The 16242-nt window shown below is 40.4% G+C and overlaps 3 protein-coding genes across 9 annotated transcripts in view; 2 read left to right on the top strand and 1 right to left on the bottom strand.

Annotated features, from left to right (window-relative positions):
• Positions 1-16242, bottom strand: part of RASSF6 (Ras association domain family member 6) — a 68643-nt gene that overhangs the window by 44986 nt on the left and 7415 nt on the right. The window lies entirely within an intron of this gene.
• LOC126642797 (interleukin-8-like) lies at positions 465-3182 on the top strand. Its single transcript, XM_050320720.1, has 4 exons — positions 465-613; positions 1366-1504; positions 2428-2511; positions 3107-3182. Exons 1-4 carry the CDS (start codon positions 499-501, stop codon positions 3180-3182), a joined length of 414 nt encoding a protein of 137 aa, XP_050176677.1. The 5' UTR covers positions 465-498.
• On the top strand, positions 8927-12075 carry LOC126642795 (interleukin-8-like). Its single transcript, XM_050320717.1, has 4 exons — positions 8927-9051; positions 9806-9941; positions 10693-10776; positions 11341-12075. Exons 1-4 carry the CDS (start codon positions 8991-8993, stop codon positions 11369-11371), a joined length of 312 nt encoding a protein of 103 aa, XP_050176674.1. The 5' UTR covers positions 8927-8990; the 3' UTR covers positions 11372-12075.

The following is a 16242-nucleotide window of genomic DNA, read 5'->3' on the forward strand; positions in this document are numbered from 1 at the left end:
ATTAGGTATGATTTGCCTTTGTAAGATGCTGGCTAAATAACTTCATTGGATTCAGATCAAAATATAGTGATACTGGAATGAAAAGTTACTGTAATTATGTTGGGTGAAAGTTTTTGAACAAGGCACTTAAAAGTGACACAAAGAGCCGAACAGAAATTCTATATTCAGAGAGGAGGAAAAAAGTCCCTTTATTTTGGCTCAGGGGGACATCTGGTAATGCCCTATTGATTTACAAGTGCAAGCTCAGCATTGCTGATTAAAACTAATATTCCATGAAGAAGTGCAAACAGCAAGTGATGGATAACAGTCACAATTTAAAGAAATAATTTAAAATAAACAGCAGCAAAAGTTGGGGAATTTTGAAGTGCCATTGAACAGACTTCACAGAGGTTTGGATTTCTTATGCAACATTCTCATGTGTTAGGAAACCTGTGCGTGCAGCACCCACCTGGTCAGCACTCAGGTTGCTGGGACTGCACACCTCAGGTATAAAACCTGATGGGAAATAGCACCAGAACTGGACATCTGTCAAGAAAACTTTGCACAGCAATGGATGGCAGATCTGTTGCTGTCGCTTTGGTTCTCTATCTGGTCTCAATAGCAGGGTCAGAAGGTAAGAAAATTATTTCTTAAAACTCACGTAACCAATTAATAAACATATATATGCAAATGCAAGAGGTTTTAGATATGTCCATGATGGCTTTTTGCATCTTCAATAAACTGTCATTCAGTAGTCACAGGGATCATTTGTACCTGTTAGGATGCTATGGATCTTTCCAGGAAGAGTGCTTCTGTCAGGAAATGAGTTTATTCCTATATGCTTTTCTCCAGATTTTAAGAGCTGTTTGATTTAAGACAGGACCTTTTCTCCTAAATATGTCCATGTATCTCCTTTTCCAAATAACAATTTTCTCCTATTTGTGATTTTATTCCTGGTAAGCAGGTTGATGATAGTGCTTCCTCAGTGCAAGAATTATCCCATTTGCAGGAAAGAATAAAGCATGGGAGCAGATGATCATGGCAGAAACGAATAAACAGTATGTGTACACAATTATGATGTTAACCCACTTCGTTCAAGTGAAGCAAGTTAGGCAGAACCTGGCGAGGCACAAAGGCACTATGAAAATACCTAAGTATTTTCACCTAGAAATCCAGCTTTAAATTCAAATGCACTTGTACATCAACAGCTCTAAAAACGTGGCTGCTACTTTTGTGCAGATGTAGCTAATTTTATCCAAGTATCCAGCAAATCAGAGTGCTGAGGAACAAGAGTAAATCTGGCAGAAGGGAATACAGGTTGCTTCATAAGGGTAAATAAAAAGAATGTTCATGTACTTAGACAAATAAGTGAGTTTTGTTCCACAGGTAAGGCCCTGGAAAAAACCAAGGAAAAAGGCTCCCAGTGCCAGTGCATAAGCACTCATTCCAAGTTCATCCCTCCCAAGACGGTTCAGGATGTGAGATTAAGCCAAAGAGGACCTCACTGCAAAAATGTGGAAATCATGTGAGCACTTTTGCTAAACAGTGTCTTGCTTCCAACAGGAGGAACTGATTCCGCACTGCTCACTCCAGTTACTTATGTACTTTGGGTGGAATATTTCCCTTGTGAAGCCTCAGGGAAACCAAACGTCAGGAATTAGGGCCTCTATCCAAAGGAACGACCTAATTCCCTGCCAATGTTACAATCAGCTTTCAGACAGCTTTTTAAAACTCTCTCTGCTCAAATCTTAATTATCACCAACATCAGAGGAGAGAATTAGATCCCCACAACACATCCACGATCCAATTAGTAACTTATACAATGAAGAATCAATCAAAGATACAAGCTCGATGATCGAGATGAATTCAAACAATTTCCATGACTTGGTCTGCATGTGGCAAAGTTTGAAAGCCTGTGTCAGAACTGCACACGGAGTGCACACTCCCTGTGTGGAGTGTGGGATTTAGATTACATTCCATGTGGCTACAAAGTAAAACATACAGTGAGCTTCATTTAAAACCACACAAGGAACTGGTCACACAAACTGGACCAATGCATTCAGTAAATAGAAGGGTTCTTTCACTATTGTTTCTTAAGCAAATAATGCTTGTACAATCATACCCTCTGTGCAGCACAGTGTGATATCCAGCTCCATCTCACTAGCAATTGCTAATTTCAGTCAGGTTTGGTCAAGAAATTAAGTTCTTGAAAGATCTGCTAAACTATGACCACATAGTGAACTGAAATTAAATAGAGAATTAATTTGGCTCATTATAAGATTACAGCATAAACACCTATCTTGACATCAGTCATAAAAACCTCCAACCAAATCAGACAAAACAAGTCCTTCAGTTACTTAATGGACAAATGGCTAGGAGAAATTTCCAGCCATTAGGAGGGTGGCAGGGATCCACCTGGCCCTCACTTCTCTGTTTCTCTCTGGGCAGAGCTACACTGAAAGACGGCAGGGAAGTGTGTCTGGAACCCACTGCGCCCTGGGTCCGGCTCACTGTAAAGGTTCTGCTGGCCAGGTAAGCTGTTTCCTTTACCAGAACACCTTCAGTGAAAATCTAATTTTAAAAGGCACATTTAATTTCTTGGCATGCAAATGTTCACCCTCCTCAGGCATTAGTAATTCTTTCCAACAGTTCTCTCTAAATCAATACTTCTACATGCCTGAGGAGCAAAAGAGTGTCCTAGCTTTGATATCTTTCAGGTGTGTTAAGCTGCCCAAAAGGCCACAGTTGTGATGCCCCTAAACCTCTGCTGAGAGACAGCACATTTGGGGTGTGTTTGACATTTCCAAAAATCAAGCTCTCGAAGACTGACTTCCTCTTTCTGGGTATAAACCAGACATGCAGCTGGCATTTCCAAGAGCTTTCACTGCTGTACCAGGGACAGTCAAATCCCTACTTTGCACAAAGGCACGTGGAAGTCCTTTCTGTTGGAGCAGTTCTTGGAGGAACACAGATTTTTCTTGTCTTTGCACACATGTCAATCTGTTGATACAGTAAAAATAAGTCCTTAACAATTCGTGAGCATTTATTGCTCTTCCTGTAGCTTGTATTAATAGTAAAGTTTCTTCAATAAATTTCTGAATTCACCTTATACTTCATCTAATTACAGGGCCAAGGACAATACTGAGCCACCAGTCAGAGAGAAGTCAAGGAAAAATACACTTTGGAATTCTTCAAGGATATGAGAGGAAATGCTGATGAGAATGCCAAGGAACAGACCCCCCCTCTGCTACATGACTCCAGTCGATTATTTTTCTTTCCCTGAGATAGCTGCTAAATCTCCATATTTCCTTTGCTGTGTCTATCTCTTAACTTCTGTCTGTGATGGATCAAGGAGTTCAAGCTTAATGAATGTGTTTTAGTGCTGTAAGGATAAGAATAAACAAGATGAAATTAGTTACCCTCAAATGATCTTACTTAAAGCAGAAACAGAATTAGCAAACACATGAATAAACACATAATAAGGAAGTATCTGTATAGCTTGGAAGGAAGTAATTTTTCATGCACTTGTTACAGTTGTTTGAAGGTGACAACCAACCTAAGGATGTGGCAGGTCCCACAGGTAGAGTCATAATTTCTTTCTGAAATCCTTTCACAGCCCTCACTAAACTTTAGAAATAATGAAGCTAAGAAAGAGGTCTTGGAAATGAATACTCAGAGATGAAGTGCAGAAACAGATCAGCTTTTATCGATAAAGGGACATAACCCGTGGATTCCTACACCACTTGGTGTGGGGTCCCGTTTGGTTTGGCAGTCGCACAAGTTGTCTGGAGTTTTCTGATGATGATGTAAAGACAAGGCTCAGCTATAAAGAACTGCAGAAAGACCTTAGGAGACTCACTGATTAGGCAACAAACTACCAGGTGAAATTCCCTGTAGGAAGCAGCCAAAGTGAATGACATAGGAAAAAACTACAAAGCTCCTATGAAACTAAGACATTCTAGGCTGGCCAGTAGCACACAGGACACAGGACCTTGGGATGATGCAAAGGAGTAAGGTAGGAATGTGAGATCAGGGAATGAAGAGTTTGTAAGTGACTTTAGCTAAACAGTATTTGACTAGGTGTACCTGCAGCACAGGTGCAAGCAAGCACGGGCTGACACCTAAACTACCTCCTGTGAAGTGCTTCACTGTCTCATCAACAGTTCCAAGTCACTGCCAGCCTCAGGGTAATGACTATGAGTTCATGGCTTTCAGAAGGAAGCTGCTAAAATTAGAGATACTGCATCACCTGTGCTATTTCTATTTATTGTGCTGTAGTTTCACTTATAGACAGGAATATGCACGCAGAGAGAGGACACGTATACACATATATACCAAAAGAAGTTTAGAAATCATATTTCTGAAGAAAAGAACACTGTATTTATTTTAATATAACAGGAAATATTTGGCCATTTTTTTCTGTCTCATGTTAGTTCTACCTAACACTATAATAGACCACTTTTTTTTGCTTTGCAAAAGGATGTTGCAGCTTTTATATTTATTTTCTGTTACTGCTCAAGGGTCCAAGGGAATGCTTATATAACTGAACATTGGTTTCATGTGTCGATTCCCACTGAGTCACCGACAATTTCTTTCTACAGTCAAAAGGGTGCTAGAAGTGTTTTCTCTCAGTGATTTGCTACATACTGATGATGCCTGGCCATACAAATCTAATTTCTGAGACAGAAAGCACTGAAGTGCAGGTTCTAGCAGCAGGCACCAGACCAGAGACAAATTCATGGTGAGAGCAATGAAGGACTCCAAAATACCATGAGTTCCCTGTGGAGTTCCATCTCCTGAGCCCCAGGGTGGGAGGTGGGGTTTGACCCCCAGCTGGCCCCTTGACCAAAGCAAGTCTGGATTCAGATCTGAATCCATAAGTTGACTGAATACACCCTCTGTTCCTTCCTGCTGTTGCCCCTGAGCAGGAGAGGCAAATCTTACTGTTGGTGAACAGTAAGCTTTGACCTGTCCAGTAGCTTGAGATGCAAATTTACATATTACAGCTTTTCTGACACGGTTCTCGCTTACAAGAGTCCGGCATGAATGCGTGCGTGTGTTATGGCCACTGACCGCTTCTAATTTAATCAAAAGTTCCTGGCACGAACTTCTTAAAACTCACCCTGTGGTTCCTCCCGCCACTGCCAGAGCTTATGTGCACAGTCAGAAAATGCTTCCGGCCACACTCATGAAATGCAAATGCAATTAAGCAATAAATGCAGCCTTCCTCAGGCTAGTAAAGCCCAGCTGCTCGTGCCTAACAATTCCCTAGGTGCACTTAGTATCTTTTCTGTTAATACCAGGAAAATAAAATTTAATATTAATTTATTGATATTTACTAATATTTTATGTTAAGACTATAATGAATACTAATGTATCATTTGCAATATTACTAGATACCTCATATTAATATTTGCAATGACTTCTCATATTGAATTGCATCAAATGAAACATTTAATTCACAAAAAATGTTGAAGTGAAAGCTACAAGCCAGAACTGACTGTTTTCAAGCAGAGCTGAAATATATATAATAAATAAATATGCAATCATATGAATATATAATTATTCTACTGTATTTATAAATACATAAATTAAAAGGCAATCAACTGAAAAGCCTGACTAAGGCTACATAATCATCTATATTTAGACACTGAAGTTTGAAAAATCCCACAGGCTGACCTAAGCCTTTCTCCTTTCCTTGCTATCACTTCCTCCTGTAGCAAGTCAAACCCCGGAGGTCAAGCAGATATTTTGCTTTTTACGTATCTTTCCCTAAGCTCTGCCTCACTGTAAATTTCCACAAGTGTTTGCACAACATTGCGTCCAGCTTCTGAGCAGCAGAAGTGATTATTTCCCAGCTCCTGTATTTGTCCCCTCAGCTTTCTGCAGTTCAAGTGGAATGGCAGGCAAATCCAACACCTTTGCAGAGCAAAGGAGGTGGTTTCAGAAGACAGAGCGAGATTTGTTGCTTGGGGAACAAGAGTAGCTGGTAGAGAGGACACACAGGAGACGGGAGTTGACATTCACCTTGCACAAGCTCAGCTTGCACAGGCTGAACCCTCATTCCAGCAAAAGTTTTGCCTCCTGAGCCTTTGGGTCTTGTGTGCACAACTTCTCATGTGAGAAGTTGGAATTCATCTAAAACAAGGCAGATTCCTTTCTTAGAGAAACTTTACCAGCCCAGGAACTGGAGCATTCCTCTGGAACTGGAGCAACTCAAACCAATAAGAGACTGAGGCTCAGCTTTACCGCATCCCTAGTGATGGTCTTGGTCACTGGAGAAGACCTGAATCCCCTTTAGAGTGTCCCTTGGGTGGGGGTGTCCTTTGCTACGTACAAAGATCCCAATCAAGATCCTAAAATATGGCCTTTTGACTTTTGTGCTCAGTAGACAAGGTGATGAGTCATGAAAAACCACTAGTTTCCATCCTGTAACATAGAGAACTCCTATATCCTGCCTTAGAACACAGGCAAGGGAGGTATTTACTTCCTTTTCAGTAGTGTTTCAGCAATCAGACTATTGCATAAGTGTTGTTTTGTTCACTGCCAGCGTGGTTTTAACAGGGTTTAGCATGGAAGGTCTCTGCTCGCACCAGTATCAGCTCCCTCAGTGACGCGATCCTTCAAAAGGAGCAGCAATTCCATTTGCACCAGTCATCTCTGATGGCTGGCAGGAAAACACACGCTGCCAAAATCCAGTACTGGATTTGCAGTTCCCATGGCAGAAACCTGGATAAGATCCCAGGCAAAGAGTTGAAGAGATGTAGGGAGAACTTGGGTGAAACATGGCACTCCCAGGAACGCAGATTAGGAGTGACTGGCCTTTGGGCTTGATTTCATGCCTCAACCTTCTCATGCCACTATTGTCTCTTACACCCCCTTCACATAATCCCAATGAAACCGCAACATCAGCAACAAAGTAGAGGGAGAGGAGATGCTTCAGCTCTCAGAAAACATCGTGGATTTATATTTGATTACAAACATCCTGCTATTTTAGACAGATACTCTTGGCTTGGGGGCAGGGCTGATCATAGGTGGAGCAGTCTCTTGGCTTCACTTCTGACCTGGGGATTTCTGCAGATCCGTTACTGCCACACGCAGGAAATAGCTGAGTGTGGCAGTAAGGAGGACAAGCAGTCACTAATTTCCCTTGGGGATTTGAAGGGGAATTCTCCTTTTTTCCCCCCAGATATTAATAACATTTGAGAACATGCCAAAATTAGACAATAAGGCTGCAAATAATAGAAAAGTGGGACCCCAATGGAATGTTGATTAACCTCTGTGTGTGTGCATATGTGTGTGAGACACAGAGATAGAAGCCAGAAGAAAAAAAAATCAGCAAAGTCTTGTTTCAAGTAAACTGGTTAAAACTCCAACATGTACAATCTGATGCTAGTGAAACCACACATTAATACAACACAAACATAATAAGACAATATAAACAATAAACCATAAACCTCAGTTCCTGGCACAACCCTCTTCTGTTTCTTACCTTCAGAGAACTAAATGTATTTTTCAGTGAAGATCTCTAAGAGACACAGCTAAGGACCCTCTAAGCACCCTCAGGGGTCAGAATCAGAATCTTTGGTCACTCAGTAAGAGGTAGAAAAGACAAAGCTGCTGGATCTTTTCCCAGGACAGCTGACATAGTAATGGGAAACAGATGAATTTTCATTGCACAGATCCTTTTATCAAGTTAATGACAAGTGTATCACAGTAAACCATGAGAAATCATGGACAAACTGTTCAATTCTTACTAGAAATAAATTATAATGCCTTACATACTAAAGATGATTGAGTTTTTATGAACTCCTCAGAGTTGGAGAGTAGTGCCTCTATCAATGCACAGATCCCAAACCCACAAAGCTGAGAGGATGAAGATGAGAAGCAGCAAAAGTCATCATAACAAAAGGACAATGTTTTTACAGCACCAAAACAGAACACCTTGTTGCAATCACACTCCAGCTGGGTTAAAACCCCCAAATCTTAATTTGAGCAACAGCTCAACATTTGAGCCCATCTTCCCTTGGAACTGTCTCCCTCACGAGGCATTATCTCTACCAGCCACAGCAAATAAAGACTCAACATTTGCACAACATTTCCTAACAGAAATGTCTACACAGTGCCATAATACTTACTGTTATCTCCCTTTGCTAAGACCTAAGGTTACTGGCACTGCAAAAAGACTTCAGAAAACTTATAAAAATTATCTAGCCTTACAGAGGAAACAAAAGCAGTTGTGTTCACCAGGTCATGCTGTTATTTTGCCTATAAAGCTTCCTCTGTTTATCATTCATTAATGTGCAGCTTTGAACAATGAACCCTCAGTTCCTTACTGGACACAGAGTATTAGTGATGAATTTACTTTCTAAGATGCCACTTGAACAGAAAAAAAAAGAACAAAAATGAAACTAATTTACATCAAAAGAGTGCTGAGGTAAAAACCTGACCCAAGTGAACAAACTTTACAGTGATTTCAGCACTGCCCAGTTTCCAGTCCAATGGCTTAAATCAAGTGAGTAGAAGCTGTCATCATAGATGGGGATAAGAAACTCAGTATCTCAAGTATAGACCTGGCATCCCTACAAAGAACAGTTTAAGGAACTAAAGAAAATAATTCAAAGTGGTAACATAAATGTAACTGAAGCCATCCTAAACTTATCTTACTAAACAAGGGCATACATTAGAAAATGCATAAAAGTCACAAAAATCTACCAGAAAAAATTGGAGTGCGTGTATACATATTTTAATAAATTAATATATCATTCTTAGCAGAATAATTCCTCGTCATCTAGGAAGGAGTTTCACAACAGCCATGTGACTCATTTTTACTGCATCTGGGAAATTCCTGTAACGCAATCGCCATGCCAGCAGAGCACACAGGCTGGGCACAAAACAGTATATAAGCATGATGGATCTCCCAGAGCCAGCATCAACAATCCTTCAGGACACGAGCTCACTACTCCCCAGAACCAGAGCTGAACAACACACAGAAAAACTCCTGTCCAACCATGAACGGCAAACTTGTGGCTGTCCTGGCTCTTTTCCTGCTTTCAGCAGCTGTGTCTCAAGGTAAGTAAAGCCTCCCAAGGACCCCGTGGTTGTAGCATTGGCCAGGCATCTACTGAGATGCTTCTCCTTGCAGAGTAGCTTTCTATTTGTCTCAGTAGATTAGTCTGGGAGATTTTCAGCACCTCTGTTCAGTCAGAAAGAGAACTTTTGGACTGAAAAGTTACTGACACCTGGTGGGAAAAACTGTAAGGATTTAACTTGCATTTGCTTTGTTTCTGTGTTTCATTTGAAGTGCAAGTGGCTAGAGACAGGATCTTCTGAAGTGTTCCAGTATTTCTCTGCTTTCCCACACAGAGAACAGTTTATCTCATATTTGTTGCTTAGTGACTATGCTGCCTCAAGCAAGTAATGTGCAGTTAGGAAAATAGAGAGTAAACAATATGAACACAGAAGCATGGGCAAGCCTCCAACTAATGAACAAGTCTAAGGCTCTGTCTTTTGCAGAGTGGCCAAGTTTTCTGATCCAGATATCCAAATAATGCAATCAACCATACAGTGGGGTCAAGCACAAGGAACCATAAAATATGTGGATTCATTTTTAAAAGACGTGTTAATTTAGTTTCCAGCGTGCTTGGGCATCAGCTCCTCTGAAACATATATGCAACTGCTACTCATGCCCTGAGGATTTATGCAGCTTGGACAAATGCAATATTTTAATCGAGAACATTGTTAGAATAGAGCAGCCTTGCTTTATGTCTGATATAGTTACAATAAGACCACCTTTTAAACCCCAATCTGCGTTTTCTGCTCACAGGTCGGACCCTGGCAAGGATGGGAACAGAGCTCCGGTGCCAGTGCATAGCCACTCATTCCAGGTTCATCCCTCCGAAATCCATTCAGGATGTGAAGCTGATACAGAGCGGCCCCCACTGCAAGAACGTTGAAGTCATGTAAGTAGCTCTGCAAGAGGCTCCTTCCTCTTCACCTACACCCTGCTGCTGCCACTTCTGCAGGACTTTGGGGATTCACAAGTATGACAGTGAGCAGGCTGACCTGATTTAGTCAGATTTGGTTATTATTTTGGGAGAGACAGTTTGAAGTGACACATCACATTTTTCACCCTCTCTATGACCCTGTATTCCTGAACTGATTGTTGTTCATCTGTCCTGGGGCATATTAAATATCTCTAATGGTAGAATATGAATTGCAAGGAGTTGTCACTTATTAATACATGAGGTAATGACATAGCTTGAATCCTGCATTTATTAGGCTCAGTGAGAAAAAGTAAGTTCCCACAAACAGATTCAGGGAAACAATGAACCTAACCTGGTCTGAATAGCACAGAGGAGGGACTAAAATGTTGAAATCCTTACACTGCTGAACCTCTTTTTCACCACTGGACATTTCAATCATGTAAGAAAGCTTTTGTCATGTAAACAAATCCAAACCAAGCATCCATATATATTGACAGAGATTTTTGGGAATGTGCGACTGCTTTCAGAGCAGACACAGAGACTCACACAGTTCTGGAGGGTTCTAGTCTCTTCACTTGTAGAACACATTAAACAAAATGGTAAAGTCTAAGCTAGAGCAGCTGAGATGAATTTAAACTGTCTAATGTATAAATGCAAGATTACATTTTGTGAGTAAAACAAATCCACGTAGCAGTTTTCTCACTCTTCTTTACCCCCTGTTTTGCAGAGCTACTCTGAAGGACAGCAGAGAAGTGTGCTTGGAGCCCAGTGCTCCCTGGGTACAGCTGATTGTAAAGGCAATTCTGGCCAAGTAAGTCCCATTTCCTCTCAGTTTGGGCAGTTGAGAGGTAAACCTCCCAGAAAAAAACAATTTGTAGGATTTCTTAGTGATACTTTCTATTCCTTCTTAATCACATTTAAAGAACAGGGAAATTTCCTGCTTAATTATAGAATTAGTCCTAGTTTTTCTGACCTTGCTGCAGAGTCCTTGCTCAAGCTGATACATCAGCACTAAACCTCTGAGTACCAGCAACTCCATCTGCAGCGACAGAAACACTAACAAGTTCAGCTCCCTTCGAAAATGAGGCATTAAAAAAGTCATCTTCCCCTTACTTAATTCCTGTTTCTGAGTTCATGAGGTTCTTGCTGCAAGTCAGCACAGAAGCTCAGGCTGCAGAGGTTTCCCAGCTGGGCAGCAGACATGCATATGCTGGGATTTCAGGAATTGCTTTTGAAAAATTAACTTTATTCTCCCTGTACCTCAAGATAGCACATAGAATTGGAAAGAGACCCCTTAACTCTTTGTGCAATGCTAAGCAGTGATAACTGTCTTTAACATCCTCTTAAATAATCCTCTTTCCTCATCTCTTAAAAGGGCTCAACAAAATTCTGACTCACCACTCTAAGAAACACCGGGACAGAAAAAATCTGGGAACTGCTGCTGCTCCTTCACCAAGAGGAGGATCATTCAGGCAGTGCCCCATCTCCCACCTCCTGCATGAGTGTTGTGATGTTAATTATGGATGGTTCTATTTATTTAACTATTTATTTAACTGCATGTATTTAAGGAAGTCTTTCACAATGGTCAGTGTTGCCCATGGGACACACTGTCCATTGACACTGCAGGAAAAGTGGTTTGCCGAGGGAGATCGAGAACCCTTGGCAGCCACCTCAGCCAAACACAACCAGTGAAGTGCAATGCACTTGCAGCACTGTTTAGCTTTGCTATTTCACCAGCAAACTGATGAATCCTCCTGCTCCCCTGGAGTGCACTAGTATGTTGTGTCAACAACAGTTTCCTCTACCACAGTCAGCCTGTGGCCAGACTGTGAACTATAATGTCGAACTTGAAAAACCTAACTACAGAATGTGTAACACTGTGTTTGGTATTTATGTATTGTGATTTCCATGGTATTTATAAATGTATTTATTGAGTAGTTTCTATGCAAGAAAGAAAAGTATTACAATTTATTTAATTTCTACTGCATTTTTCATTCCTACTATTAATTTCTGAAGAAATACAATCTGATTGTTCTGTATTTGACTATATGTCTAATTAGCTACTCCCTCAGTTAATGGAAAAAAATGCATCTTACATACACAGAATTTGATTGTGAATGTAATTATTCCAAACAATGTATTATTAAAAGTTTTATATAAGAAATCCATTTGTTATGTTTGATGTTTTAAATTTTCACTTGCTATATTTGGAAGCAGTCTGCTTTATTTTTGCCAGCTTGATTTCTGGAACTGAAATGAAACTTTTCAGTCCACGGTACCATAACTCCCCCTGTCACGGTAACCTGACATTCCCAAATACACTAACAAATCTTTAGGGTAGGGTAAATGGCTCACTCTCCTCTTTAGGTTGTTCCCGATCCATGGGGAGTGGTGGGCTGCAGGCCAAGGCCCCTTCCTTAACTACCTTGCAGACAAGAGAATTTTACCCTCAGATACCTGAGCACTGCCAATGTACAGATCAGCCCCAGAGTTGCAGATCTTGACTACATCAAAAGGCCACTATTTTCCCATCCAAATGGGAATTTGTGATCTTTACTCTGGATACCCAAATAGCAAGCATTTACCCTGGCGTAACAACTGCTTCTTATTCTGATCCCTGGAATACAGAGTGCTGAGCACACGATACCTGCCTCTTCTAAAAACTGTCAGAAAGGGAACTGGGAACAGGTGAGAAAGGGTGCAGGTTTAAAGGCTGTTACTTTAAACTAGAGTATACCTATTTATTTGAGGTATGCACACTTTTATTTCACTGTTACCTCTGATCTAGATAGTCTTACAATAGCAGAAGGACTTTTGCCAGGTAGCTTTGGGATCCTAAAATAAGAGAGAGCTGTCTCTGGCTTGCTCCTTCTTGAAGACCTTTCTCAGTAAGACTGATGCTGATCCTCTCCTTGGCCCATGAGGTGTCCTTGCATGATAATTTTATAACCCTGAATAAAAGCAGTACAAGGCCAGGAGAGCAAAGCAAGGTTAACACCACTTTGTCTTCTGAAGTGGGTATTTTCTCTTATTGAAAATGAGAAAAAAAGCTGTGTTTTCCTCTTTCTGTTACCATTCTTTGGCTTAATGTAATTTTTCTTCAGGTGCCAGCAAAATTAACTGTATTTTTAAGTCAGCTGAAGTAAGAAACGCTGCCTGTAGAGCTGGAAAAGCTTTCACAGAGTTAGTTTGTAATCTTAATGTGCAAAAAATTGCAGCATGAAACAATCCAGATAATATCCAGAGCACAGTCATCAGCACTGAAGTCACCAGTCATCATTTACTGGGAAAAACTCTAGATAACCTGCTGCTTTTAGAGGCAGGACTGGGCTATTGCAAGAAAATAGTAAATATAAAGTTCTCTGATAATTAGAAGAAATCTCCTGTAACGTAGATCAGGATTTACTAAATGGGAAAAGTAGTACAGATAGAGAAGAAAGGTTAGAGGACAAGTAGAGCACTGGAAGATGACCTGTGTTGCCAGTAAGAATACAAATTAGGAAAGCTGTGTTCAGAAGTGGTAAAACAGGTGTGGGTATTGACTCAATAATTGCTGGAAGGTTTGTTCTCCTTTTTTGGGGACTGAAAGAGAACAATTCCATCATCCAAACTGCTTTCTGTCTTCATGGTGTATATCTATCTCACATGATCTGAATGGGAAATAGCAAAGTGTCTGTTTTCTGATCCAACTGACTATAAGAAAGCTGGACCACTACGGTCCTTTACATAAACTTGTTCCCTTCTGCCCACCCCTGAAGAGTTTTCTATACAGCAAACCTGGATGAAGGCTTTCTTTAGGAACTGCATAACTCCTCTAGATATACTATGTTCTATAATCCCACCTACCTGCTTAGACTGGAAAGCTCATGAAAAGGAGGGTGTAGCACTGGTTACTTAGTGATTAGGCCACTGGGGCATTCAGCCACTCCAACTATAAACAATGTGCCCTGTGGCCCTTCAGTTATCAGACCATGCAGAAGCCACAGGAGAAAACTGAGGAAAACATGTTTGGAACCTTTGGAAACATGCAGGCTCTGCAATGTCTCTGTGTGTGTGTACACCTGCACATCTGTGTAACAAACCAAGAAGCTGAGCAGGCGGTGATTATGAGTCAGAACATTTGCACCACAATGGAAGGACAGACCCTGGGATTCCAGTGCACCTAACTACGTGTCTTTGTTCATCTCCTTTTTTACCCAATCTTCTGAAAGCTTCTGCTCCCCTTGGCCACTTCATTTAGCATCTAAACTGTTTTTCTACAAGAGTCTCAGAAGGCCATTCCACTTTACAGCTGCCACAGGCATTCATGCCCTCCCCTTTCATCTCACTGCCCTCCTCACAATGAAATGTAGCAGAGGTGTTTACATGTCCCTTCTGTCCTCAGCTATTCTCTTGGTCCCTTATTTAACCTTCTTTCCAAACCGCTTTTATTTCCTTCTTTCACCAACAAGCTTCATTGAGGGCCAAGAGGAAAGTGGCAAATACCAACCAAGCAAAGAACTCATGTCACTTCCTTATCCTCAAACTCCCCCTCCCATGCTTGGCTGCTGGAGTTCTGCACTTGCATTGAAAGCATTTTTAATCACAAACTTTAATTTGTTCCCTTGAACTTCAATGTTACTATTCTTGTAATACTGAAAGTATATTTCTCTCAAATGTATAAATGCTGCAAACTATAAATGAAGTCACTGGAAGAAATACTGGAAAGTCCCTGAAAAAATATTTCTAACTCCTAGAAGAAGAGAATACAAACTTTAGTTTGTTGGCCTCAACTTCTCTGTTGGTGCTGAATATTGACTAATATAAACATCATATTGACTAATATAAACATCCTGGTTATGTATAAGGTGACAGACGCATGACCTATGCTGTATGATTATCGATTGCTTCCCATTCTAAAATGATTGCATTTCTTCTGTTCTTATCAGAAATGTTCCTGGGAAAATCCCAGGAAAGTTACACATAACACTGGCTTGATATTGCAGACTTGTTCCAAGCGTTGCATTAATCCTTGTAACAGGATATTATGAGCGACTCCATAGGAAATGGATCTTTGGAAATTACACAAACTGCCATGGAGATCATGGGGTAAGAAAATATGCATTGTGTTTCTGTATGCAAAAGTGAAACAAGAGTTTTGTTACCTATAGAAATAAGCCTGAGATCACTGTTGTTACAAACCATAATGAAAATTGATTTTTACTATTACCTGCAGTTAAATTATTTTTAATAATAACCATTGGTGCCAGTCAGTGCACAGATGACTTCACAGTTCCTGTGGATTTCTAAGGAGGGAGATTCTCAGTGTGGAAGAATCTGGAAGATTACAGGTATAACTAAGCTTACCGATACTGTTTTCTCTGCCCTGTCATGAAACAGGCAGCAGTGTGACATCTCTCTCTAATCTTCTGCAGGCTGATTTCAACATAGCTATCCTGAATAACTTAGCACCATTAACAAATATCATTTATTTTAGCAAGTATCAACCTTTGATATGTCCAGCTATCTTTTTCTATGAAAATTCAAATTCATGAGGAACATGATCAATTTTGTTTTGAAAAGAAGAGTTGTACTCAGTTTGTCAGATCCCACCTGTGTGTATCTCCATGGACTCAGCCAAGGACCCTAGCAGAAGGGTGAAGTGCATTTTGGCAACTCCTCTATTACTCTGTTGATTTCTCCTACTCCTTACTGGAAGACAGGTAAACTGGGGAAAATCCAGTTTTTTTATCTTTTACAGAAAACTTTTTCCTACATAGACACCTTATAAAAATCTATGGAAGTAAGAGGTCATTAGGCAAGCAGCTTCTTTTGAGAGCACATTTGGACCCAGTTAATCAACTTACCTCTGAATGAGCCGTCACTTTTTGAGTAGAGTTAAGCAGCTTTTCTGACTCAGCTAATACAAAATGCCAGAATTCCAAACCCAAATTTTAAGCACTGAACCAACATTCACACTGAACTCCTGAGAGCTTCTAGCTTTTTCCTTGAAACTGTTTTCCAGAATGATGAAAGTTTTATAGCTCATTAGAAGAGCAAATAAATAAGTCCACCCCCTTAGCCCAGCTCTTTTATTAAAGACATATATTGCATACTTGCACAGGAATATGGAGACTTCAAAAACACTGACAATTCTTCTTCTCCTCTTCTGTTTTTGAGAGAGACCACATTTTTTTCAAAATTGCAAGCAGACATGAAAATCAGAATTCAACTCAAAATATCAATAAAAAGCTTGAAACATTCATCGCTTCTATGTGAAGTGTGTGCTAAAAAGCAT

The sequence above is a fragment of the Myiozetetes cayanensis genome, unplaced genomic scaffold (genome assembly GCF_022539395.1).
Source record: "Myiozetetes cayanensis isolate MyiCay16 unplaced genomic scaffold, myiCay2020 scf24, whole genome shotgun sequence".
In the NCBI taxonomy this organism is placed as follows: Eukaryota; Metazoa; Chordata; class Aves; order Passeriformes; family Tyrannidae; genus Myiozetetes; species Myiozetetes cayanensis.

Excerpts from the sequence above, each read along its gene's own strand:
- LOC126642797 (XM_050320720.1), top strand. The coding sequence starts at position 499 with ATGGGAAATAGCACCAGAACTGGACATCTGTCAAGAAAACTTTGCACA. Across the intron at positions 614-1,365 it reads CTCAATAGCAGGGTCAGAAG|GTAAGGCCCTGGAAAAAACC; the intron begins GTAAGAAAATTA and ends TTTGTTCCACAG. Across the intron at positions 1,505-2,427 it reads TGCAAAAATGTGGAAATCAT|AGCTACACTGAAAGACGGCA; the intron begins GTGAGCACTTTT and ends CTCTCTGGGCAG.
- LOC126642795 (XM_050320717.1), top strand. The coding sequence starts at position 8,991 with ATGAACGGCAAACTTGTGGCTGTCCTGGCTCTTTTCCTGCTTTCAGCA. Across the intron at positions 9,052-9,805 it reads TTCAGCAGCTGTGTCTCAAG|GTCGGACCCTGGCAAGGATG; the intron begins GTAAGTAAAGCC and ends TTCTGCTCACAG. Across the intron at positions 10,777-11,340 it reads GTAAAGGCAATTCTGGCCAA|GGCTCAACAAAATTCTGACT; the intron begins GTAAGTCCCATT and ends ATCTCTTAAAAG.